The following is a 27,001-nucleotide window of genomic DNA, read 5'->3' as shown; positions in this document are numbered from 1 at the left end:
GAACCTGCCTGTGGCAGGGGGGTTGGAACTGGATGGGCTTTTGGGTCCCTTCCAGCCCAAACGATTCATGCACTCAGTGCTGAGAGATGTGTACTGCTCTTGCATTTTCCATAATAGCTGAAGAATTGAACTCATCCACATATGTTATTCCCTTCTTCCTCTTTCTGCTTCATCCAGTAAAAAATGGAAATTATTCCACTCGTCCGAGCCTTTCTCTGCTAATAAGATCTAAAGACCAGCCATGTGCAATAGTCTTGCAGTTCTGCTGAAATGTGTAGTCAAGTGTGACCAGTGAATTCATCCTTGGCTATACAGATTTCACTTGATTTCTCAGGATGGCACCTTCAGCAGCTGGAGTCTAACAGAGGCTGGGGCAGCCTCGTGCTTCCTTGCACTGAGCTGGCACAGGTTGGGTTCTTCACCCTGAGAGCCCTGAAGGTGAGGATGGGCAATTGTGGAAGTCCTGTTATGTAGAGAAACAAAATACTGCTTTGTAGCAAACTGCTGCTTTCCTGGAGTTGATGAATTTATCCTTGTTAAAGTTCTCTGATCCAGGCTAGGAAAAGAATTATGTAGACTTAATAACTTTATTAAGGGATGATCATTTGCAAAGGTCAAAGTGCAAAGATCCTTTTCCTGTTGAGGGAAATGAGCAAAATTTTTTCATTGTGAGGTTGAGCACAGTCCACCAGTTTCCCACCTTGGACATACTCAAAAGCCACTTGGACACAGTCCCAAGCAACGAGCTCTGGGTGACCCTGCTTGAACAGGGCTTGGGCCAGGTGTCCTCCAGGGGTCCCTGCTGACCCCAGCCATTCTGTGGTCATGTGAAGATTGACTAAGTCATGTTAAGTTATCACTGATTTGCGTGGATCTATAATGCCCTGGTTTGGAAGTGACTCCTGCCTTCCTTGTGCCCCTGTCCAGCTCCTGGCTTTGCTGTGTGAATAATCCTGAGAGCCAGGGCTGGATCTGCCCATCTCCCAACCTGGAAATGCTGAGGGTGAGCAAGGCAGTGGGGCAGGTGAGCTCAGCAGGGGGAGGATGGACTGCATGTGCTAAATGGAGCCTTCTTTTTCCTTTTGTTTCCATGCCTAACAACGTTTGTCCCTGCCTGCTTAACTCCATGACAGGGAGTTTGGGGAGTCACCTATGGGTCTGTGGGGCCTTCTTTGTAATGCTTCTTCCCAGCTTCTGTAGAGGGTTGGTGAGTCCATGCTGGAGGAAAAAAAAAGCTGGAAAACTGTTTCCATTGTTCCTGTGTGTCTGCAGTAGCTGTGCTGGTGAATCTGGATGAGGTGCAGATGTCCCAGGTGCTGTGTGAGTGTGGTGCAGGTGGTGATGATGTGCCCAGGCTTGCTGGGCTTACCCTGCTAATTAACACTGCTGAGCATCTCCAGAAGGAGAAATCAACAGCTTCTGATTAGCTCTTATGTAATCAGGACTGCTCATCTTCAGAGCATTTTGCTAATACTGGGTAATCTTCACAACTTCATCTAAAAGGTCAATATTGCTCCCCTTTGACAACTGGGGAGGGGGAGTGAAAACCTTTTTACAGATCCCTTCAGCTATTGTGAGTATGCAGAAATGTGGCTGAACTGGTGTGGGTGATGGGTGTCCTCAGCATCCAACTTTTCCTTGGATATCCTGTTTCCCTACTGGAACTTTTGCTTTTTTGAAATACAGTGAAAACTGAAAGGATTTCACCCCCCAGGCTTTCTGATGCTTTCCAAAGTGAAGCCCAGGGCCCATCTCAGTCAGATGCTGAGGTGTGTGATGATCCCTGGACAGAATATTACTGAAAACAAGACTGTAATTGGCCAAACCTGACCAGCAGGTCTCCTCTCCAAGGTGAGGAGCTGTTTTTCCTAGTAGGAACCTGGCCAGATCCATCATTTTGTGGCAGGATTTGCTGAGTGTGAGGAGGTTTTTTGGAGTCCTTACCCCACATGGGTGACACGAGGTGTTGCTGGCATGGGGATGGGTGGTGGGTCAGGGTGTGAGATGGCCACCCTTGGTAGACATATCCCAGAGATTTTTATGTTGTAGTGCATCCATGCTGAAGGCAACGCATTGAACCCCAAACCATTGCCTGGCAGCTGATTCCCATTTCCAGCAGCAGTGATGTGTTCTGCCAGTGAGGGTGTGGGTTGGATGTTTTGCAGAGATGTTCTGCAGTCAGTGTGCCCTGGCAGCTCTGGGAGGCAGCACGTGCTGCTCTCAGGTACAGGGGGTGGGTTCATCACCAGCAGAAATTGGTACTTCTGGCAGCTGGGCTGAGGTGGGCCAGGTCTTTGACAAGCAATGTGTATTTCACACAGAAACTCCACTTTGAGTCAAGAGATGGTTTCTCACTCAGGTCTGTTGCTGCTCTGAGGAGTCTCACAGGATGTGCTCATCACTCCCAGCAGCAAGCCAAAAATTTTTCAGTGAGAAGGAGCAAAACTCGTGGTTGTTTCATATTTAATGAGCTCAAAGTATCCCATACTGAGGTATGTGAAAAGTCTATGAGCTTTTCAGAGCAAGGTGGTGTTTTGAAAGCCCTGAGCTAGGGATTTTCCATGCCAGGTCTTAACACTGCTTTGCAAATATTACAGGCTCCTCCAGAAGCTGTAGTGTGGCCCTTTCAGCGGATGTGGAGCAACTCCTTGGCTGCTGCTCCATTGCTGGTGATTTGTGTGGGGCTGTGCCAGCTGTAGGAGGTACCTGTGAGCAGGATGCTCATCCTCTGACAGGGAATGTTCCATTCACGTAAGTGAGGTCACTCCCAAAGATTCACGTCCAGGAGTCACACCCTGCTCAGCTCCCCTGACTCTGGCCTGGACAAATTGGAGAGCAAATTGTCTCTCACCACTTCACTCCTCAGCCTTGTGGCAGCAAAGGCCAGCAGAGATAGCACAGCCTGGAGCTGCCCTTGTGGACATCAAACCCAATTCCTTCCTCTAAACCAAACCCACAAAAGAATCTCAGATTTTTGGGTTCTGGCTGTTGAAGCCAAAAACTCAAACTTACAAGTTCATTTCCAATGTTTCATCCTTTAAGCAGCCCCAGTGGAGGAAAGCTGCCCACAACCCTTTTGCTGTGGGGCTCATGGTCAGATGGACCTGGCATGAGCAGCAGGTGAGGTCAGCCCCAGCATCCCTTGCCTGAAATGCTCTTAGTGGCCACAGGCTCCTCAGGCTGCTCTTTTCTTTCTTCCATTGGCAGCCTTTCCATCTTTGGCAAGGAGTTAAGGGGCTTTGTCCAGGAATTATCATTTGCAATTCTTCCATATTCTTTTTTTGCCCATCATTTTGCTTTTTTCTAGAAATGGGTCCTTTCTTATTTCATATCTTTAACATGGTTTGTCAAAGAAATGAGGATAAAATTGCCACAACCTGTGGAGGGATAGAATGTAAGAGAATAGTGCAGAAGGCAGTCTCACAGCTGAGGAGTTGCAGCTGTACTGATCACCAAGGATTAGGAACAGGCCTGCCCTTAACAGGCCACAGCTGTGTCCAGTAAGGAGAAGAGTGCTAAAAAGAGTGGGTTAGCTGGGTGAGAAGGGAGTTGGAGTTTGTTGTCTGTACTGTAAAGAAGAAGGAATCAGTGCTGTGAGGAGCTGCCCAGGAGAAATCACTGAGAAGGTGTGGAACTTCTGCAATAAGATGTCAACAGCAACCTCTTTCCATCTCTCCTGAAATGACTTTTGAACCTGTTGGACAATCTCTAAGAAATCTGACAGCTGGCCACAAGTCTCAGATTCATCAAGCTCTTGCACATGGAATTAAATGTCACACCTTAAGAGAAACAGGAAAATCCCCTCATGAGACAGAGCCAGAGGAAACCAGGCTTTTGTGGTTCCATAAAAATCTCCTGAGGCAGAGTTTGCTTTCCTGGGTGCTTTGGGGCAGTTTGCTGTGGGTTTTCCCCTCCAGGCATCCCACAGCTCGTGGCCAACGCAAAGAGTGCCTGAGCTACGACCTCAATGGGTGGAGAGTTGGGTCCCAAAGCCAGCAGTGGTGCCACCCCATTGTCCTCGTGCTCCCAGCCACGACTCAGAAGAGGGACACTGCTCCTTCCCTCCCAGGCCACTGACTGCCACAGGGACTGGATGGTTTTGGGTTTTTGGGAACAGCACTAATGCCCCCCATCTTGGCTGCAGCTCTTCCAAATGGGACTTTCTGCTGTTACTTTTCCCTGCACCATCTGGTGATTAATTGAACACCTTAAAATTAGCACCGGAGTTTCAAAGAGGTTTTGGGCAGGGATGTTTTTTTATTTTTCATTTTTTATATTTTTATTTTTCGTTGTTTCCTGCCTCACAGCACAACACACACGTGTGAGCCGTGTTCCTGTGCTGCCAGGGCATGTTTGCCTGCATCAGCTGGAGGATGTGTTTCCTCTCCCAGCACAAAGTGCCACCTCTCTCCTTCCTCCTCCAGTGCATCCCAGTCAGTGGCCTCCTCTGGCTCAGCCTACGTGTGTCTGCACACGTGCTTATTAACTTTTACATCTTAATTGAGAGGGTGGCACACGTTTGAGCCCTAATAATGACATCCTTTCTCCTGAAGCAGTCTTTAATCTCGAGATGAAGCAGTGAGCCAAGGCAGCAGAGTGGGGCTGCTGAGCCAGGCTGCTGGCACACCTGAGGATGGGAGCAGCCTGCCAAGAAAGGAGGTTTTAGGGTTTGGATTTGAAACATGTGCCTGATGGTTCAGGGAGAGAGGCAGCAGCAAGGGGAGGTGATGGAGGGCCAGTGTGTGAGGAGGAGGATTCAATGAGCAGGAGCTGTGTGTGAAGTCTCTTCCAGAGCTATTAAAAAGCATAAAAGCACAAATCTCCTTTTAATGTGGCCCCTTGGTATGTCTCTGCATGCTGCTCCATGGGCCACCCCAATACATCTGCCTTTACCTCTTCCTAGCCTGGCTCATTAGAATGAACTGATGGGATTTATGGGCTGGGAGCTTCCTTTGCTGTTTGTCCTGGGAATATGAGAGTTAAAATCTCTGGATATTCTTATAACACAGACAAGGACTTTATGGTCCCATATATCTGCAATGTAAGTTACTTTAATATGGTAACTTTATGGTCCAAAAGTTCCTCTAATCCTGACTTACAGCTGTGAGTCAGGGCTTCAGTGCTGGAAGATGAAAACATTCCTGAGAACGATGCTCGTGAGTAACATCAGTGGGTTTGGGAGCCCAACCTCTGTGCTTTGGAGGGGATCAGGTCCTTGCATTTTGGAGGTGCCATTTAGAGAGGTTCAAAGGTTGAATGAGAAACCATTGGTTTGACAGATGGAGTGCAATGTTTGTTGGTGGGGAGTCTTCAAGGACACCCTCTCTTGGCTGCCACACTGCAGTAGGTGGGAAGAAGCTGGGAAAAAGCAAACCATTTCTCTGACATAGAGAAATTATGTGCCATGCTTAGAGATGCTGCTGAGGAAAAAGGATGGGGAAAAAAAAAAAGAAAAAATAGGGGAAAACAGAGGGGGGAAGTAAACAAGAAATAGAAATAAAGATGAAAAAAAAGTAAAAAAAAACCAGCCAAAAAAGTTAAAAAAAAAAAAAAAAAGAAGTCCTCCAAAAAGGAGCAGTAAATGTGCACTGCTAATCGACCAAAGCCCTGCCAAGCAAATCTTTTGTCAGATCATCTGCCCAAAATCAAAAGCCCGGACTCAGCAGCCCCGTTACCGGCGGTTCTGCCTACGAAGCAGGAAAAGCAAAGCCCCGGTTCCCGCGGCTTTGTTACAAAGCCCTCGCCACACCAGCCCCGGCCCGGCCCCCCCCCGGCCGCCCCTATATAGTGCCCTGTCCAATGGTCCGTCCATCGCAGCTCTGCTCTGGCTCCTGCTCTTGGTCTTGGACAGCAGCCAGCAGAAAATGTCCCAATACTCAGGAAAAGTAAGTAACGACCCGACCCTTCCCTTTCAGCCTGGGGCCGGAGAGCCGGAGCATCCTCCGGGTGGAAAGAGACGATGAGGGTAATAGAGCCAGCAGTGGTGTGAGTGGTGATCCCGGGAGCGAATCTGGTAGCAGGGATGGGGAGGGTGTGGCAGAAGGAGCTGCATTTCGGGAGCTGAATTTCCTGTTTAAACATTCCTGCTGGAAATATGTGTGAGTGAGCACGAGGCGGCGAGAAGTGTCATAAATGCGGGACGCAGTGCGTTCCCAGAAAAACAAATACGCTGCTTAGGAAAAAATGCCAGTGATGCTTTTGCTGGAAAGCAGCTAAAATAACCCAAACCACCCTGAAATGATGCATCTGCAAGAGATTCCCATCTGCTTGGAAAGGGAATCCGGCCGTGTCCCTGCTCCTCAACGTGGGCCCTTTCTCCTCCCTCCCCCCAGATCACTTTCTATGAAGGCAAATGCTTCACAGGCAGGAAGCTGGACGTCTGTGGCAGCTGCAACAGCTTCCAGGACCAAGGTTTCCTCAACAGGGTCAACTCCATCTGCGTCCAGAGTGGAGCTTGGGTCTGCTTTGACCACCCTGACTTCCGAGGGCAGCAGTACATCCTAGAGCATGGAGAGTACCCCGACTTCTACCGCTGGAACGGGCGCAGCGACCACCTGGGCTCCTGCCGGCCCATTGGGATGGTGAGTGGATGCTGCTGGTGTTGGCTCTCCCAGCTGGAGCACCTTTGGGTTTAGTTTATCCTGGTCACTGGAGCCAATTATGTGAATAATTGCCATAAAAATGTGTGTTCTTTAGGAATAGGGTGTCCCATTGAGCGGGAAGGAGTTTTCTGGGTGGGTTTGTCCCTGTTCAGAGCAGTCTGTGCAGTGAGGCAAAGTAGAGATTTTCCAAAGTAGAAATCCATTTTGATTTAAGTAGAATGTACATCTTTGAGTTAAGTATGTAGCTTGCTGTGTAGTCTGTCTGCAAAAAGCCTAGGCTCAGAGAAACTGCTTCAGTGAAAGACAGAAATAAGGGGAGGGGAGACAGAGAATGATAGAGAGAGACAGAGAATGCTGTGAGAGCAGGTCAACCTGACCTAAGAATTATTTCTGATAAAGAAGAACTAGTGGCAAATGTCACACAAAATTCGTAAAAATGAATATGTATAAACCTACTGTGAAATTGTATGGATATGTATTTGAGAGGGGGATAAAAAGAGACCTGAAGTTCCCAGAACTTTTAGGGGAATGATTCCCACGTGTCCAGTGCTGTAATAAACACACCAGCTTTACAACTTTCACAAAAGCTGTAGAGTTTTGTTTATCTCCCACAAAGCCGAGACAGTTTCCGTGTCCCCAGACAGGAGGAAGATGCATCTTCTTCCTCTCACAGTGAAACACAGTGCCTTTAAGAGGATGAGATATTCCTGTGGTTTTCCAGATGAGATGGCAAAGTCCTGCTGGTACCATGTGCTTTTCCTTTTCATGTAAGCTGCTGTGAGATACTCACAGGGGAATTCAGAAGGAGATTCATTGCCCAAGGCAAGTTTGAGCTGCAGCTGCTCCATCTCCCCACGCACCCAAAGGGGGAGAGGGCAGCCCAAGGGCTTCCTAACCAGACCATAGGGCTGCTCCTAGCAAATTTTACTTGAATTCTCTGCTGTTGCAAACCACCCTCTGACCCCGGTAATCCTGCACTAAACCCAATTATTTTCCCTTCTCCTTATCAAGCTTTTAAAAGCACTGTCCAAAGGAAGGTTTAAATGGGAAGATTAAAAAGTAGCAAAGAGAAATTAGTATGGCTTGGGTCTTTCCATTGATTCTCCTACCACTGAGGGCCTCTGGGGCAATGGTGAGCCCAGCTGGAGCTGCTGGGATTTCTCACTGGCCCTGAAACTGCTTTTGGCACAGCAGCAGATCTGTTTCAGGTCTGTAACATCATTCCCAAAGCACCTCCATGATCCATTTGTGGAGGGATGCTCTGGCCCAGGCCCTGGACCTTGGCCAGCACAAGGATGTGCTCCTCCTTTCCTGGCCCAAGATGTTCCTGTGAGATGCCAGTGAGGGCCTGGAGGGGTTTGTGCAGCGTGGATTCCCTGAGGAATGTTTGCTCAGGCCCGGTGTCTGCTTGGCTGCTGTGGGCTTTGGCATGGCAGCCCAGCTTCTTGTGTGCTGACGTTGTTTATTTGAAAAATGCCTTTAGGTATTCTTTGAATTTGGCTTAAAAATATCCTTTGAGCTTGCTCTGTCCCACATAGCTCTGCCACAGGCTGCAGAGATGTCCCCAGAGTCATTTGTGACACGTGACCATCAAGGGCTCACGCAGCAGCGATGATGCTGGGAAAGTTTCCTTTTCTCCCTGTTTTTATTTTCCTAAGAGAAAGGCACAACACCTCTCACGAGGAACAGCAGCTATGCACGAAACTGGAAGCAATACAAATTAGTTTAGGGGAATAATCCAACATCTTTGTACACTTGGGATATATTTCTTTTTTCCTGTTTGGGTGTGCAGAGAGTCGGGGCTGCAGCTGATGCTGCATTTTGGATGGAGGGGTTGTGGGCTGGTGGGATCTGCAGATGGATGAGTGGCTGTGTGTGCCTGAGCACTGGCACCCCAGGATGTGTTAGCATGTGCACAGCAGTGCAGGAAGGTGCAGCCAGGCACAGGTTTGAGGGATTTTTGGCTGCTTTCATGGTTGGTGTGCTGGGAGGCAGCACAAGTTTGTGCGAGCTCTGTTCATGCTGGCACCAGTGCTCTTGGATTGCTCTTCACATTCCCCTTCCAAAGCACCCTTCTGTCTCCCTCTCAGTCTGGTAAAAGCCAGAGGAATAATTTGTTGTGCTGTTTGGGTGTTGCTGTTGACTCCAATCCCTTTGTCCCCAGCATGGCGAGCATTACAGGATCGAAATATTCGAGGGGAGCCACTTTAGGGGTCCCAGCCTGGAGCTGACAGAAGATTGCTCCTTCCTGCAGGGACAAGGCTGGGACAAGACCTGCATCAATGCCCTCAAAGTGTACGGCGACGGCGCGTAAGTAACTCCACATCAGCCACTGCCATGCTCCCTGCCCTGGGCACTGCAGGGGACAGGGGCTGCAGACACCCCTCCCTCATGGAAAACCCTCTCAGTGCTGGGAGAAAGCCTAAAAATGTTTGTTAAGCCTTTGGTTAAAGGCGAATGTTGGTGCCTGCCCACGGCAAGCTGCTTCTAAGGGCTGTGACTTCTGCAGGGTGGCAGCTAAGCACGAGTTACAAGAACTCTGAGACACCTTTGTAAGGTGTATGAAACAAGCCTAAAACCATCTCCTTCCTTCCTCCCTCCCTCCCTCCCACCTTCCACACCTCTTTCAATCCATGCTGAAGCTCTCAGGGAGGTTGGATGAGCAGCTCCAGGTGATGCAAGTCAGGGCTTTTGCTTTGCAAGTGGCCTCACCACACCTTTTCCTATGATGGCAAAATCGAGGCAGCAGCATCTCCCCTTTACATTAAATCCTGCCTCTGAAAGACAGGGCTGACAGTGGTGTTGATGCCCAGACTGAGGCTCAGCCCCATCCTCCTGCCCCTGCAGATGTTCCTGAAGGCCTGGGCAGGATGTCAGTTTTGCATTTTCCTTGATGTTTGGTGGCAGTTTGTATTTTCTCAATGGTGTTGGTCCTTTTTGTGTTTTTTTTTCTCTTCTTGTCAGACAGGCTGTTCTCTGTCTGTCTCCCCTTTCCTCTGTCTGACAATTGTGTTTTCACTGCAAGCCTGCTGGGAGCTGGGGAATGCCATAACACCTTCCCAGAGCCAGGCAGAGGGTGGCTGGAGGGAGGCCCTGGGGCAGAGGAAGGAGCACAGATTCCTTGTTCTTCACCTGTCCTGGATGTTGTGCAGCTCACAGACACCTGGTGTGAGATGCTGGACCCTTTGTGTCCATTTTTTTTCCTAAGAAAAGGGAAAGGTTGTTGCCATCAAGATATCCTGCCAGCAGCAAGTGTCCTGCAGGAGCCTTTCTGATCCAGCCAAGGCCTCTCCACTTCCAAAAATCCAGGCTTATGATTAGGCAATGGCAGTTCATTAAGGAGCAGAGCTACCCACTCCTGATGGGAAGAAATGGCTGGAGCCCACCAAGGGACCCTGCTAGTGCTGAGCATTTGAGTACAAACCGCACAAAGCCAAGAGGGAGCCTGTGAGTACTCTGGCAAGAGCTTTAGGGCCAATTTACTGCTTGGGTCCCTGCAGCAGAGCCTGGAGTTTGAGAAATTGGGAAGCTGCCCAGAAACTTTCAAGCACTTGAATTTTTAAGATTGATTTTCCCCCTCATCTACAAAATATATAAAAGGCACAAAGCTTGCTCTCCCTCACATGAGAGTCTGGATTGTTTGTGTTAACATTACAGGACTTCTCAAGGTTTATGAATAGTGAGAAAAAATAGGAAAAAATAAAACATGGAGAGGAGTGTGGTGAGGAAACTCGCTGAGGTTTGTAGCATTACATTCAGATCCTGGGAAGATCAGTGCTGGATGTGCTTGGAAAGGTCTGTAAAGGCAATTAAAGGCAGGACAATGCAGAGGGACCTGCTGTCCTGGGCTGCAGGAGGATGGAGGGAAGGATGAGACACCACTGCAGAGAGGTGAGAGCAGGGGGAGAAAGGGACCCTTTGGCACCAATTTTCTCCTTTGGATGGATCTTCTAAACCCAGGTGCCTCCAGAGGCACTGCAGGTGCAGATGGTGCTGGGCATAACCTGGCGAAGCTGTCCCAGGACTCATCCTTGGATGTCGGGGGAGCAGAGGAGATGGGGTCAGTGGAGACAAAGGCAGTTTTGGCCACAGTATCCCTCTGTGATTTTCACTCTCAATTCCCACAACATGACATCTGTTGGATACAGAAATATTTGTTTCCATTTCAAAACCCATGGATGGTGTCATGTGCTGATAAAAAGTTGCTGCCTGCGCTTTGTGGAGGTGGCTGTGCCCGCGGGAAGCGATGATGGATCATCTGGAAACATGGCAATGGAGACAAACATCAGCCTTTGGCACGGTGCATGGTGAGCCTGAGGGGTCCAGCACCTTCCCTGCTGCCTTTCTGGGGCAGGCAATTGCTACCCCCACAGCCAGAAGGGTGATGGCAAAGCTGTTTAAGGCACACTGGCAATGAATTGCTATTTTGGAGCAGTTTTGAGGTGTCACCGCCTCCTCGGAAGCTGCTGCAGGTTTGTGGTGAGTGGCTTCGCCCGTCCCACGGCAGAGCCAGCTCCAGTATCATATATGGGATCATCTGATTTTAGATGAAGATGTGGGGTTCTTGTCCTCCTTTGTGCCTCAGCCACTCCACAGAGGACAGCCTAGAAACTGCAATTTTAAAAAGCTGAATTTGTTTTGCGGCCCAGGAGAGAATTCCCCAAAAAGAGCTTTACTACACTACAGTGGAATAACTTGAAGGAATCAGACCAACCATTTATTCTGCTGAAGTATTCATGAGTGTTCTGCAGTCAGGTTGTGAAATACAAAGCAGAACACATACCCAAATGCTGCTGCCCAATGAACATCACATATTTCTCAGCAAAGGTGATACCTGCCCATGGCACTGCTCAAATCTTACATGGAGAATAAGTGACTTTGAGCTCCACTGAAAGCCTCCTGCTTGGTTCAGGCTGATGCTACAGCATTCTTCTCCTTAGTTTTCAGTTTGAGCAGCCAGTGTTGGCTTACAGAGTTTGAGCTGTTTCCATGAGCATTTTATTCCCATGTCCGCTGGGATGATGTGCTAATGAAACACAGCACTGAGATGTTTGAGGGCTGTGTGCTATGTGCCTGGATCAGCTCTCCCATGCTGGGCTTGAAGACAAGATCATCTCTTTTTTTATTTTTTTTCTGGGCTCCTGACTGATTTGATTTCCCCTCTCACTGATGGTCCCAGAGAACGTAAATTTCAGGCAATAAAGGAACAGCTAAGTAAGCCATACAGTCCTTCACTCATCACCTTGCACTGCCAGCACACTTCGCTCCCATCTTTCTGCTATTCCTTTTATTCCTTTGGTTTTTGGGTTTTTTCAGCCTTCCCCTAAGCAGAGGGACAAGTCAGTGGGGGTTCTTGTCACCACATCAGGTCACTCACTGCTTCTATCTACACCAAAGCCTGTCCCATTCCCTCCATGTAATGGTGCAGACACATCAACCATGTTCTTGGAAAGAAATCTTGGGAAAGACAAGACAGTGAGGGGCTGCTCTTCCCCCTGCTCTATTCCCCAGGGTCCACCTGTTGTTGAAACGTGTCCTAGAGCAGAAGAGCTGAAAAGAAAAAAGGAGGAAAATTTTATAAATGGTTATTAATTAAGCTGGGAATGCTTTCTGTCACTGCACACTGGGGTATGTGGTGGGGGTACACTACACTCACAGGTGAGCAGTGGGCAGCCTTCCCCACAAGCTGCAAAGGGAGCATCAAAGCAAAAGGCTGAGGATGATTTTGTAATTCCAGTTTGGAGATAAACTGGCTGCAACAGGTGCCAGAGAATGAGGCTGTTTGTTTGCAGGAACCACGTGTCAGCACAGGGCTCGGATACTGCAGCGTGCTCTTTCACAAAACCAAGGCACAGTATTCCATGCTGTATCCACATGCTGGTCCTGTACATATGGGAGAAGGGACCACCACAGTTCCACCCCATGTCCTCTCAGAAACACAAAACAAATACATCAAAGAACCTGCAAGGTGCCTTGGATGAACACCCCAGACTTTTCTTGTTTTGTTTTTTAAATAATGCCTGTGGGTGGCTGATTTTATAAACAATTTTTTCCCAAGCCTCCAGCTTTTTGTTTTGGGTTAGACTGCTCTGAGTTCACCACCTGTTGTCTGACCCTTAAGGCCCAGCAGTCTTTGACCCCTCCAGCTCTTGAAGAAGTTCCTCCATGGAAATCCCACACTCAGTAGGTCCCAACCCCAATGTCCCAGTTGAATTCCTGCAAAGACAGACCACAGAAACCAAATTATTTGGAGGATTGCATTTCTGCTTTGCTGTAATTGTTGAGCACATAAACGGGAAAAGCAGCTGGGATCCTCATAAAACCTTCAAAAATATGGTGAAGAGAGGAAGGAGGCAGAGATGAACAGCTCAGTAATGTCAGGGTGGTAACCTGACCGTAAAACTGTCAGAGCAATGGCAAAATTTGGTTAAGAAGCATGAGAGACTCACATAGAGGACAGAGGTAACACTTGTGGCCACAGTAAGAGCATGTGAAGTGGAGAAAAGCAGCAAAATTGTCCTTCTTGACCATCTGAATTGCTCCTGAGTTGACCTTCAAATGGAGAAAGGCATGGCACAAGCAGGGTGATGGAGAACGATGTAGCCAAGCCACGTGAAGAAGTCAGGCATGCCAAAGTCACCAAGGTTATTGAATGTTGTATCCATTTGACTGCATTCCAAGGGAAAATTGTCATTAAATCTGGATGTAGAGATAAAGATAACCAAGCCAAGCCCTGCTCTCTGTTGGAAAGCATCAAAGAGGCCATTAGGAATTATTAACAAAGAGAGAAATTACTAAATATGGTTCCCATCATAGCTAATGAATCAGTTCAAAGAGGCAAAATGTCCATCAAGCATTACATGTTTCTCCTTACAGTCCCTAAAAATTGGGGTTTATGCAGGGGCTGAGAGGACTCATGTCCTTCCTTAGCTCTATCAAATGCTATTAAATTGTTTCTGTTGCATGTGGTGAAGCTCATGTGAATGTGAAGCAGGGAGCCCTTGGGCCCAGGCTTTATTGCTGGTGTAACCCAAAACATCTTCCAAAGGCAAGGTCCAGTTTGGCTTTGGGTGCTTGCCAGGCCACGCTGGGGGGAGTGGAGGGAAGGGCGCACAGTGAACTCCACCGGGAGCATTTCCATGTGTGGGGTGGGGCCGGGAATCCGGCCCTGTGGTTTGCAGTACAGCAGTGCCTAAATGCAGCCCCTTGGAGCGGCCACTTGGCAGGAGCAGGGTGCTGGGGCCCAGGTGACCCCCCCTTTGTGCCCAGGTGGGTGCTGTACGAGGAGCCCAACTACCGGGGCCGCATGTACGTGGTGGAGCGCGGCGAGTTCAGCAGCTTCAGCGAGTGGCAGGCGCGCAGCGCCAGCGTCCAGTCCATCCGCAGAGTTGTCAACTACTTCTAGCTGAGCTTCCCCCCCTGCCAGCCATGGCCTGCTGAGATTGAGCATCACCCTCCTCCCCACTCACGGACCCCAGGAATAAATTGTTAAACACCAGCTGTTGGCTCTAAGCAGTTTTTTTTAATATATAACTAACATAAGTTCGTGAGAGAAGAGGCTTGTAATCTTTCTAAGCTTGATTTACATCAAGCTGTGGGTTTGCTTTCTTATTCTGCAGTGGTTTATGAGGAGGACATGGGAGGATGGGCCAGAACTGGTGGTGACACACAGTTCTAGGAACATGCCAGTTGTGGTTGTGGTCTGACACATGTTCCCCCTACCCCGACCAGGGTCACCATGTGATGGCCCCAGCTGACTCCTGGTCCTGGAGGGGGCCACATGGATGCACACATGGGTGGGGAGCACAGACTCAGAGCCACTGGGAGCCATGCGAGGACACACGGGAGGATCACAGGAGGAGCTGAGTGATTTGTGGGTTCTGTCTGAGCATGACATGCTGGTCTTGATAAAAAGGTGAAAGCAACCATTCTTCCTGAGTTACTTTAACTTTAGATCAGCACACATTAAAAATATATATTAAAAAACCCCCAAGCCTGAAGGCACAAAACCTGAGCAACCTTCTTTTTGTTCCTAACCCTTCATGACAATGACATTTTGAGGGATCAGTAGCAGGGGAAAACAGCCACTGCACTGCCATTTATTTCACAATTCTCTTCTCATCTTTCTGTCCCTTCAGTGTTCCAGGTCCATCCCAGTTGTTTCAGTGCCCCTGAATCCCATTCTGTGCCTGGCAATTGGGATGGGAACCACTCTGCCCCTTCACCTATGGATTGTCCACAGCAGCCTGGGTGCTTCCCCTGGCATGCAGCCCCCAATAGTGCAGTAGCCTCCCTTCTGTAAAATCACAAACTGTGTTCAGCATTAGCTAGGGTGTTTCTGGCTGTTTCAGAAAGGGGTAATTTCATTCTTTTCACTCTGTTACTCTGTTAGCTGTTAAGCCTTGGCTGTCTGATAGATCCTGACAGGTGCAGGCATGGTGCTGGCAGAGCTGCAAAGCTCTGTGCTAATCCAGTGGGAAGGCTGCTGACCTAACCCCAGCCCCAGCCCTCTGAAGGGACATGAGTGAGGCTGACAGCTCCCCAGCACACTGGAGCATGAGGTGTGTGTGCCCTCAGGGCTGCTCTGCTTTGCAGGTCTGCCATGGGAATCTGCCCTTCCCTGAGCGATGGGGAGGAGCAGGACTGTGCTCTGTGCCAGGGGCTGGTGGGTCCCTGCTGCATCCCGGTGTGACACTGGATCTGCTTGCCATTCCACCAACTCACACTCAGCCACCTGGAGTTTGGCTCCCTGTGGCTCTCCACCAGTACCAGGACTGGGGTGACTGGTAACAACTGGGGCTGTGTGAGGACATGTGCTGGTCCCATGATGAAGTGACACTGTTGGTAGAGTTGCATTGATTGAGATTTGCCCCAGCTGCACATACGCTGGATATGTGTTATGAGAGGGTATGGAAATGCAAAATAATTCTACCTTGTGAGTTCAACAGCAGTTTGGGTTAAGGCAGTTTGGTCTGCCTTAGCAGTGATACAGACAATCATATCCTCTTGTAGACATCCTGTGGCCTGGATGTATCCTCCATGCAAATCATCACAGCAGCACTTACAGTTACACCAGCTCAACTCTGGACTTCAGTGGCCATGTCCTGGGTGGCTTGTGGTGACATGGTCCATTAGAGCTGTAAAAATATTTAAGATCTTTAATGGATTGCAAGGTATTTCTGTGTCAGAGAAGGCAGGGAAATGATTCATTCATTGAGTGGGATGCACAAATGTACAACTCGTGCATCAACTCTTGCGTATTTCATTTTCTTTTAATTAGATGCAGCTTATGAAAGATTTTAGGAGTCCTTCCAGGATTAGCATTGCTCTTGCCTCATGAAGGCTGTAATTGGCTCCTGAGCAAAATGCACTCCATTAAAAGTTAATATTCAGTCATATGCAGTGCTCTCTGTTGTGACCTCCTGGACATTAATCTGTTAAAAAAAACCCCAAAGTGGTCCCAGAGAAAGACAAGCATCGAATTGTGATGAGCTTTAAAGGAGGCTTTTCATTCATCTGAAACACATTCAATGTCACAGTGCAGCATGAAGGATAAAGAAACAAAGGCTTTAAAATATACAATAACTGGAGTCCCAGATGCTCCAAGTATTTGGAGGACAAAAGAAAAGAAAACAGAGAACAACCATCCACCCACATTCCCCTGGGAACAACAGCATAAGCCCAGACACCCCCACATCTGGGTTTGTCAACACTCAGTGCACACAGCCAGGGGAGGTGACTGTCCCACTGGTGTTGGGGTCAGAGCTGTGACATCACAGATACTCTGCTGTATGGCTCCCAGTGGTCAGTGGTTCAACTCCCCTGCGTGCAGAGCAGCTTTAGAGGGACCCATCCTGACATCCCTGCCCGTCCTCAGTGGAAGCGTGGGACTGTGCACGTACACACAGCTGTACAGGCTGACTCCAGCATCCAGCCACTCTGTGCAGGCCCACTTCTCTACACACTTCAAACTAATTATTTGTTTATGTGCTCTAGTAGATTAATATTTGCTGCTTAAATTGTGGGAGTATACTTAGGATCCCAGTTCTGGGCTGAGCCATGCCTTGTGCTGTGAGTTAAAAGCACAAAAAACACAGTCTGGTTAATCTGTGCTGTTGTGTGGAACCCTGTTTGTAACCAGGGAGTGTTTAGCTACCTATAGCACATTTTACACAAGTCTGTAATATGCCTACAGAGTAAACACTCACCATTTATTGACATCTGATATCCCATTTATGAGCACACCCTCAATGCAAAAAGCTGGTTCCATGTGAAGGCTATTTAAAAAATTCCTCTGTGTGCACAAGCCTAATCTCACTAAAAACTGGCAGCAGGGAATTGAATTCCATCTATTTTTTGCTTATTTGAAACCTAAGTAGGGTGGCCATGGGCCTAATCCAAACAGTGATGCTGCAGGAACATGCATTGCGTTGGCAGTGGGGGGACGTGGCTCTCGTTCTCTTCCATTTCCCTCCCCCTCCTTGCTAAATCTGCACTTGTTCAAAGGACAGAACGTACAGATCCCATATGCTCGCTGGGGGCTCGTTGGTGCTTTTTTCCCCTAAATAAAAAAGAGATTATTGACATTGCTCTAGTATGAAATGGTATGATTTGTGAGTTCATAGAGTATAAAATATAAATGACAAAAATGCCAGCTCGATGTGAAGTGGACGTGAGATTGTGCAGCAGAGGTTTGAGCTGCACGTCGTTAAACTGTATGGCTGAATGAGCTCTGCTAGTGAACACAGGAGGCAAGCAATGGATTAAGGAAATTGGAAACTGTTCCACAAAATGCTGAAGATGAAACAAAGATTCAAAGTGAACAAAAGGGACAAGTTATTAATTACAAGAGAGAGAATGAAATGAAATCAGCTCCATCTGGAAAACCAGGAAAACCCTAATAATCAGCGTTACTGTGCTTGGCTAAGCTGCTGCAGTGTAATATTCAGAATAACTTTGAATTACATCTGGCCCCAAAGCAAATAGCTCCTGCCAGAATGCCTGCACACACGAATGTCCTGTCTTTGTAGCTGGATAATGTGCAAATGTGATGGAATATCTCTTTCAAATGAATCCTTGGAAGATATCTGAGGAACTGCAGTGCTTTTGCCTTGCTATACTACTTGGCACGTGTACTTATAGTGAAGGTAAGGAGGAAACTGCCTCCTGATCCACTGCTGGCATGTGTGATGTTGTCATGTTCAAATGAATCTCTCCTCACTGCTTACAGAGGCGAAAGGGCTGCAGAGCCACCTCCCTTCCCTGTGGAATCAAAGAGGTGTTATCCTGCTATTGAGGCTGCCCCACGCTCACACCTTCCTGTGCTTTTTTCTCTCCTCCTCGAGAGACACCTCTGTGGACCTGGCAGAAATGAATTCACTCCTTGGTGTCCGCTAGAGCTGTTTTATTGCTTCTTTAAGTAGAAAGTCTGGCTCAACAGTGACCTCCTTGACTGAGTGCAGAAAGGAAATGAAGAGCTTCAAAAAGTCTCTCTGAAGTCTGGCACCAGGAAGAGAGCCCTGGTCATTGTTAAAGCCCAAGCAATGGCAAGGTAAAAATGTAAAGAGAACACAGTGACTGGGCTCTGGAAGAGGTTGGCATGAGAGGTTGGGGAGCCTCCTTCCCTGGAGATATTCAAAAGCTCTTTAGACGCAGTCCTGAATAATGTGCACCAGGAGACCCTGCTTGAGCCGGAAGGTTGGAGCAGATGACCTCCAGTGATTCCTTCCAACCTCACCCATTCTGTGATTCCTGGGACCATTGACAGATATTCTGGCTCCTGTGCTCCATCTAGTTTGGTTTTCACTTTCTTTTCTTTACACATTTTCTTCAATGTTATATTGAAGTCAAAGGAAAATTAACTTGGGTGAAAACACATTTGGCCTTGAAATTTTTATAATCCATGGGCTCAAACCCTTGTCCAGGAGTAAATCTGATATAGTTAACAAGATCTGAACCAGAGAATATCTGCATAATCAGGTCAGCATCATCAACATTGCAAATGGTGATTTGTTTGGGGTTTTAATTTTAAATAATCTGGTTTATTGGAGAGGTTAAACTCAGTTAAATCAGCCTTCAGTGGTTGAGGGTCATGTAGCCTGGTGTCCCTTTTTTCTTCCAAGAGTCACCCTTCAGTCAGCAGAGGAGGTGCAATAACATCCCACACAATTTGAGCTGTTCCCACATTTACTGGTGGCTGTGGCAGAAACCAAACACACATGGAAAAGAGTGGAAGAGGACAGAAATAAAACAAATATTAATTTTCTGTGGAGCACTGAAGAAAGAGCAAGTGGTGTACCAGGTTTTCCATGGGCAGCTGACCATCTTTACATGATTCAGAATGAGACAGTTTGTAATCAAGTCAAGCTGTCTTGGTTTAAGCATGCAAACATATGGAGGAATGTACCAGTGTATTCAGTCAAATTGTCTGTGAAGTAAACATGAAATCGTACAGAAATTGTTAATGTAAATTCCTGCTTTGAATATGATGATCTCTAGTGGATTGCAGTAAATCCACATGTCCTGTAGGCATTTGCACCTGCACTCACACAGTCCAAAAAGCACTGAATGCTGCCTCTCAGTCAGAATGGTTTCATGTGCTCCTCCTAGGGAGTTTGGGATGGTGAAGGATCAGTCCCTGCTATTCCATGGAAAAAAATGCAATTTAAAAAATATTTGGTTAACTCATCGCAGCAGTTCTGGTATGCTGCCACTCAGTTTGTTTAGCCTGATATAAACTAAGCTCTTTTCTCATGTAAGTATTTATTGGTGGCCACCAGTGCTGCTCATCATCTGTGATGGGGTAAGTGAGCAGTGCAACTCCTTCCCAGCAAGACACCACAGCAGGCAAGGCTCATGGTCAGCACAGGTTTGTTCATGTTTTGGGAGAGGTGCTTTTAAGCTTTGACGTTGCTCCCTGTGACTGTGGTGGTGAGGAGGTGGGTGAATGATCCTGACTCATAGATGGGCAAAACTCTGTGGTTTCAGCTGACCTTACCCTTGCTTTTTTTTTTTTTTTTGTGCTGCTGGAAACCAAGAGCTCAGAGAGAAATAGCAAAAGACTGTTCATGGGACAGACCTCTTCCTTGCATGCTTTGCTGAAGGTGGCCACCACTAAAACCAGTCCCTTACCCAGTGCTACAGAATCCATAAGGCACCTGCACACAGCTGAGCCCTCTCTGACACAGAAACACACCCAACATTGTGAGCCTCCTTTAGTTCTGCAGGGCAGGCTGTACAGAAATCCTGCTCTTAAATCAAGTTTTCAGGAAGACAAAGCACAGTGTGGGCCACTCCACACACAGAGCTGACCTGCAAAACTCTGTGAGTGCAACAGCTGCTCCAGCAATGTAAGTGGGAATCAAAACTGCTGAGATTTGCAAAACTTTGTGTGGTTGTCTTTGGTTTTCTTGGCTGGTAATGCAAGAAGAAAACAATAACATTTGAGTCATATGAACCAATAATAATAGTAGTAGTAATAATAATAATAATAATAGGATTTCAAAGGTTTTATTTTGTGTGAGTCTTGCTGTTATTGACTTGCCCTTCGAAATGATTCTTCTGAAAATAATAGAGACTTTTTTTTTCACTGAGGGTTGGGGCCAGATTAATTTGTCATCTCCCTTCTAAAAAGAGAGGAAAAAACACAGGCAAACACCATTTTGACTTCTGGAATTTATCATTTGTGTTCAGGTCTCTCTATAGAGTTGACAATCAGCATTTCAAAGGTTTCAGACTTCTCTTCTTAGAACATATTAATAAATTATATTTAATAGTCATCTTCTTTGACAATTAAACATCGCACACCCCATCAGAACCACGGGCTTCCACAACACTGGAAATACTTCTGCTTATACTGAATAATTCTTCTTTTCAGCTGCATTAGACAATACAGGTTTGGAAACACACAAAAAAATTCTGGTAGGAATCCAAAATTTCTGTAACAACCCCCCAGGCCTGGGATTTGTCTAATAGTTTGCTATTAAAGGGTTCTTTGCCTGGAAAGAAGTACCAGACAGAGTTTCCCTTTTTCTAGTTCTTTGTTTATTTTTTTTTCCTTTTTCTTTTTCTTTTAATTTGGTATTTGACTGCTCAGCACAAACTTGCCATCAAGATGATGGAAGCTCCAGGGGAGGACAGAGGTTACCAGCTTCTCAAAGCTTGTACTGATTTATTTCAGGAGTTTTTCCTTCCCCAACCTCCCAAGTAAGACAGAATAACAATAGTATGAATAATAGTAACAACAACAATAATAAAAACATCCTAATCAGTGATTTTTCCATTAAGGTTCAAATCACCCCTTGAAAGACACAGCAGAGCATTTTAGCTTGTATGGAAAAGACCCAAAACTGTGTCAGGAGTTGTCACTCGCAGCCCTTTGCTGTTCTTGCCTTCTGCTGGGTGCAGCAGTGACGGGCTCGCTCTGATTTCCTGGCAGCACTGGGTGATTACCCAGCACTGAAGGCACTCAGTGCAATTAGTGGGAATTAGGGCAGGCCCAGAGCTGTGCCTTGGCTCCTGCAGCCTGTCCCAGAGGGACACCGGCTGCTTTAGGAGCCTGGTGCAGAACTGGCTCATCAAGCAAGCCAGAGAGTTCAATCACATTTATTTAGCATGACTGCACCAATTTAGTGCAGCTGAATAGCTGGCCCACAGCGTGAACATGTTCCTAGATGGTTAAAAGTCACTCTTCACATTTCCCTTCCTGTTCAAGTGCTCCAAGGCTGCATATTTCAGTAGTGCCTCTGGAAAGTAGCTATTGTTTTTATCTTTTCAGCGGTTTAGTTGTGAAATTCATGCTTGGAGAAGGGGTGGAGGAAAGTCCCAGAACAGCCAACTGAGGTAAATAACATTTCCTCTGTCCTAATTATTTTCTTCTGTCACTTCTGTGCCTTTGCAACTCCCTGAGAATCCATCTCCATGCCTTAAACATCAGATATTTGCTGACACCCTTGTAGAGTGCTGATCAGATGAAAACAGTATGTCAGATTTAAGGCTGGAAGTGAGTCAAGGCCATTTGTCTAATCAGCTTCTCTTTTTCTTCACCAACACAAAAATCAGAGTAGAATGCACCTTCCTCATTAACAAAGAGTAATGGACACCAAAGCAAATTTAGAGTGGAGAGAGGAAAAGTATATTCCCTAAGTTAATAACCTTAGCTAATGCAACTGATTTGACTTAATTGAAGTCAGTTGTAGAACTGGGCTCTGAATCTTTCCCTCATTGCATGGCTCAGCCTAGCAGGGAACCCAAGGGTTAACAGCACAACTGCTGGTCCCCTTAGTATATATCTCTATCACCATAAGTAATGCATAATTTGAGCAATTGCATCCAAAATGAACAGATCTGTGAGAGGAGATGGATCACTCACAGAACAGGAAGAGCCCTCAGCTGCCTTCCAAAAGCAGGGGATGGTTATTTCCTAGGTCCTAGTGCCTTTCCCAGTGTATCCCAGGCTCAAACACTTAATCAGCATGATTATCATCACACAAATGCTGCCAGAGAGTCTGATTTGTACAGTTATTTCTTTGCTAAATGAATAACCTTTCTAAAACCCCATGATGCTGGAGCCTCTGCCATAATTCTTCTGCATTTTGGATGTGTTTTTCTGCCTGTTTGGGGTTTGGTGCTTGTGTAAAGAGGTGTAATAAGAAAAGTTACTCACAGGAGAGTGTAAGATAAAGCAGGCAGCTCAGCCTGATTAAACCAAGGCCTCATCCTCCCGGGGCTGAAGCCTGGCCATGGTGTGAGCAGATGCAGCAGCTCCTATTGCTATTTCAGGGGGAACTGACATGCTTAGAACAGGGGAGGGATTTTATTCTGGGTGAGCAGATGTTTTGCTGAAGTGGTGTGAGCAGCAGGGAGCTGTGCTGGGTCTGTGTATTTCCTTTGTCCTTGGATCTCAGTGGGTGCATTGCTGCTGCCTTGAGACAGCCTCCTTTGTTGGCATGATCAAGGGCAAATTCTGTGTGAGCCCACCCTGCCTCAGACCCCCAGAAGGTCCCTACTGGTGTGAGAACAGCCCAGGCTGAGATTTATGGGGGTATCTCAGACACAGCTTCCCAAAGCACCCCTCTGGGTGCAGTGGACATCTAACAACCCATGGGTGACTTGGCTGAGCCTCCTGGCTTGGTTTCCTAGCACAGGCTCTCCTTGTTCCTCTTTGGAGGTGGAATGGGAGAGCCCAGCTGCCCTACAGCTCCAGAACCAGGGCTGAGCCCCAGGGCACTCTGGTGCTTTTTGTTCACCCTTTCTCAGAGCTCCACCTCTGCTGCTAGGGCTTCACAAGCCATGTGTAAGTGCCTGTGATTTTTCTCTGTGCCAATTTATTCTTGAATGCCACCAGAATGTAGCACCAAACCCTCTAAGGAGCCCAGGGCCCTCTTTCTCTCTCCCTTTATGGCCTTAATTCTTGGCTTCTTCTCTGAGTCACAAAATGTCCCTTCCCCTGCTGCCAACTCACTGCTCTTTCTCCTGTTTCTTCTCCATTTCTCTCTTTCTCTTAAATAGTTGGCAGGAGGCCCTTTCTTTCCTAACTTCCAGTCATTTTTGCCAGGTGACCCTGTGAGTAATCTCCCCCAACAAATAAGTGAAGGCCTATTAAACGACCACTTCTGGCAGGAAGAATATTCCTCTTTTGAACCCCCTCATTATTCTCTCCAGTGGGTCTCTCAGGCAAACAACACAAAATCCGGATCACCCGCATCCCCAGACCAGACACAGCTCTGTGGCACACGCACATGGTTCTTATTTCCCCCCCAGAGAATGGCTCTGGGAAGAAGTTAACCTCTTGAGGGCAGGAAAAAGGCAGCAGAAGATGTAATAGCTTCAGTGATTCACACACAATATTCCATAGAGTGGCATGGCAATTGCCTTTATTTTCCAGAGTCACGCACAACCATTATTGCTTTTTTTTTGGTCAAGTTTAACCCAACAGACATTTTAAATGTCACGGTTTATACCCTTGATGAATTTCACTTGTGAGTGTTGTTGCTAAGACAGACCATATTGTGGCATCAATGTTTAATCAGGCCATTCCCTCAAACTCAACAGGGAGTTCTGCCTGAGATCTGGTGGTATAAATCATGAAGTTGTGCTGTTAGCAATTTTTATTACTCACTTTATGCCTCTTTGTGAAAATGAAGGGAAGATAAAAGGAGACGGAGAGAGTTTAACTGAAAAATGAAATATTACAACCTTTCTGATGAAATCTGTCTACTCTACATCCGTGAAAGTGCAGCATCAGCCCCCATTGGAATTCAGTTTGTTTTTCCTCTCAGTGCTTAGATGCCTGAGTTTGGTACTCCTGACACTTGCTCAGTGAGGAGCTGGATGCTTGAGCCCAAAGTCTGGTGCTGGGCCATGTGTGGGTTGGGGTATCAGCAGATTGCTCCTTCACCGTCATCTTTCTGACCATGTCATGCCAGTATCTGCTCCATTTTCCAGGACAAAGAACACTCCCAGAATCTCCCAGCCCCACCTAACCCTTTGTTCTGGACGTGGTTCAAGTCTGCACAGACTATCAGTGCATTGTTTTCGTGGGCAGCTGGAAAACCTCAGGAATGAATGGAAACAGACGGTTACAGACCAGCTAAATTGCAATCTCTCCTCTCAGCAAGAGAGGACTCCAGTTAGGGTGCCTTTCCAAAACAAGAGTGGGATGAACACTACTGGGAACTCAGGGGGGACATAAAAAGGAGAGCAGACACAGAGAAAGATTTATTCACCAGGAGATATGTGGGCTGTTATTGAGGAATGAGGTGACATCCTGACACCTGATTTGTAATGCTGGCATCAGTGTGTGGCATCAGGCTTCCTTTATGCCCCCCTCAATACAACATCAGCCACTCTCTGTGTTTTGCACTTGGATTGTGCCATTGATTTCCATAGGATTTTGCCAGGCACTGGCACTGTGGGCCCAATGATGCTGCTGCTGTCCCAGTTCTATTCAGCCCAAGAGGAACATGAGAGACAGACTGCACCCATTGGTGAGCCCAGACTCACACAAACAGAGGTGGAGGTTGTAACAGCACAGCTTCCCTGAGCAAACTTGTGTTAGATCAGGCAGGAGTAAAGTCCAGTCCTAAGGGTGAGAGTATTTGAGAAGTAAAAGCCATGTATCTTGTGAGATAAGAAATGCACAAAAGAACATGAAGCACCAAAAAAGAATAGGTGCATCATAAGAATATTTTCTCTATGAATCCAACTTGAGATATTACAGCTGAGCAGTTCAGGCTTTGGAGGTGCTTGTAAACTTCATGGTGGGCTGAATGTTCACCCTGGTGTCCTTCTCTTTACCAAGGACCACTCTTGTATTTGGTGGAGAAAATGAAGAACAGCATTGGCTCTAACCATGCTCTGGCAGAGGCACAGAGCAGGGCAGAAGCTTTGACATTCCTTGGAATGCCAAATGTCAAAGGGTAGGAATCCCTTTATTCCTACCCCCAACTACACCCATATAAGACCTTCCCTGCCTTTCTCAGACTCCTGGAAGAGCTGTGCACTTCTTGTGGCAGCTGTGTCAGAAGCAGGGGCAGTCTGGCCCTGAAAGCCTCGTGCAAAGCTCAGTCAAGGCTGCAGAAGATTATTCTGTGGTCAGTGGGTTTGGTATCAGCTGTTCCTATAACTTTCTCAGCAATAATGAGGTGTAAGAGATCGTGACTGCTCCCCCCTTACCCAAGGTTTGGCTCTGTTAATAATGAGGCAGACAAACAACTGAGAAATCTTCCAGAGGCCAGATGTGAATGCAATTGTTAAAATACTGCCTGGGTCACTGGCTGCAGCTTCAGCATTTTTGGAAATTTGTTTTTGTACCAGTGTCAAAGGCACTGGGGCTTTCTGCTTGCATCAGTACAAATCTGGATTAATGCAGTTAAAACCAGCAGAGTTGTATCTGTGCAAAAGCAGTTAAAATGGGCTCACAATCAGACTCAGAAAGTTACCCTTGTGTCACTTAGTAAGATATATTTCTTTTGGCTTCCACTTAGATTTGGTCCTTAAGGAGCCTGTCATAAGAGATATATGGTCTGGGCAAGAGGCCAACTTACCGTCTGGAAGAAACAGCAGGGCTCCCATCGAAGTAGGGAGCAGGGGAAAATGAGCTTTTGACTATTATTTTGTAATTTTGTAAATATTTGTGATTTTGAATTATTCAGTAAAGTTCCCACTATGCTGTGACATGATGGAAGGGCCTTGTCATCTATAGACTGTGTGGGGAGAAATCTATTTACAGTGATCTTTGAAACAGCTGCCGTGAGATCTTACACTTCCTGGCATGTCACAGCTCAAAAATTTCTAGGAAATTGCAGCTGCTTTCTTAGCCAGGGAGATAAGATGCCTTTGCAGCAGTGCTTTTAAGCCATTGCTTCATCACAGCAGAAAGTTAATGCAATCTTCTCTCTGCCTACTCCAAGTTCACAGCTAAATTCCCATTGCTACCAGGGCCTGACATTGGAGTCAGCTACTAAGAGCCCATTTGTGCAACATTACCATTCATTAGGTCATTGATACCAGCTGATTATCCAGACCCCAGGCTTTCAGACTCCTGGCATTGATTAGGGGCACCCAAGTGAAGCAGTAGTGAGGAGCAGGGATGTACATGGGTTTTGCAGATGGGTGTTCTTGTTAGGAAGCTCATAAACCCAAGTATTTTCTGAAAGAAATGTTTTGGAAATACAGTTTCAGATCTGGTTAAAAAACCAAAAGAATGTTACATATAATTGCAGGACAGTCTAGTGTAAGTGACAGTTTCCAAACATCTTTTGTCCTGTAGGGGAATTTGCTAAATGCTTACACCCAAACTACATTTCTGAGCACCCTGGGGCATTTTAAGCTGCATTTTAAGAGGAAAGGAAGAACTGTATTGCCTGTAAAAGGGGCCAGTTGCAGAGGGGTCAGAAGGAGCTGCAATGCTGAGTTCAGCTGTGCAGTCTCAGAGTCTGCAGTCTGCCCTTCCACCCTCCCTTCAGAGTAAGGCGACATCTGCTCCATGGTGATAATTGAACCCATGTAAACTTAATTTGCCTTCACCAATGTCAATTTTTACTGCTAAGTGAAGCCACTTAGATGCTGATAATATTTTGTATTAAATCAAACCAGTAGAAACTACATTTAAATCTATTTAAGGTTAAATTTTATTTGCATTGTACCAGTGTAACTGGATTGATTTTAAAATCAAATTTAACTTTAGCAGGGAAATTCTCTCAGAGTAGTTTGCTCAGTGAAGGAGCTTCCCTCTGGAGACATCATGTAACATGCTTTTGTTTGTAGTTCTTGTTGACTATAATGATGTGGCTGAATCAAAAAAACCAACCAAGACTGGAACCATGCAGGATGTGCCACTATAAATCTTTCAGGCCCCTGACAGTAGTTTTAAGAGAGTCAGTTGCCTTTTGCAATTT

The 27,001-nt window shown here is 46.8% G+C and overlaps 1 protein-coding gene across 1 annotated transcript; it reads left to right on the top strand.

The window, feature by feature from the left end:
- The first annotated feature begins 5,864 nt into the window (after positions 1 to 5,864).
- On the top strand, positions 5,865 to 14,007 carry CRYGN (crystallin gamma N). The gene is made up of 4 exons (XM_066557205.1): positions 5,865 to 5,885; positions 6,333 to 6,581; positions 8,767 to 8,912; positions 13,872 to 14,007. Exons 1-4 carry the CDS (start codon positions 5,865 to 5,867, stop codon positions 14,005 to 14,007), a joined length of 552 nt encoding a protein of 183 aa, XP_066413302.1.
- The last annotated feature ends 12,994 nt before the right edge of the window (positions 14,008 to 27,001 follow it).

This window comes from Molothrus aeneus, chromosome 1, assembly GCF_037042795.1.
Source record: "Molothrus aeneus isolate 106 chromosome 1, BPBGC_Maene_1.0, whole genome shotgun sequence".
Lineage (NCBI taxonomy): Eukaryota > Metazoa > Chordata > Aves > Passeriformes > Icteridae > Molothrus > Molothrus aeneus.
Note: the sequence above shows the minus strand (reverse complement) of the source record. Positions and strands in the feature narration are given on the sequence as shown.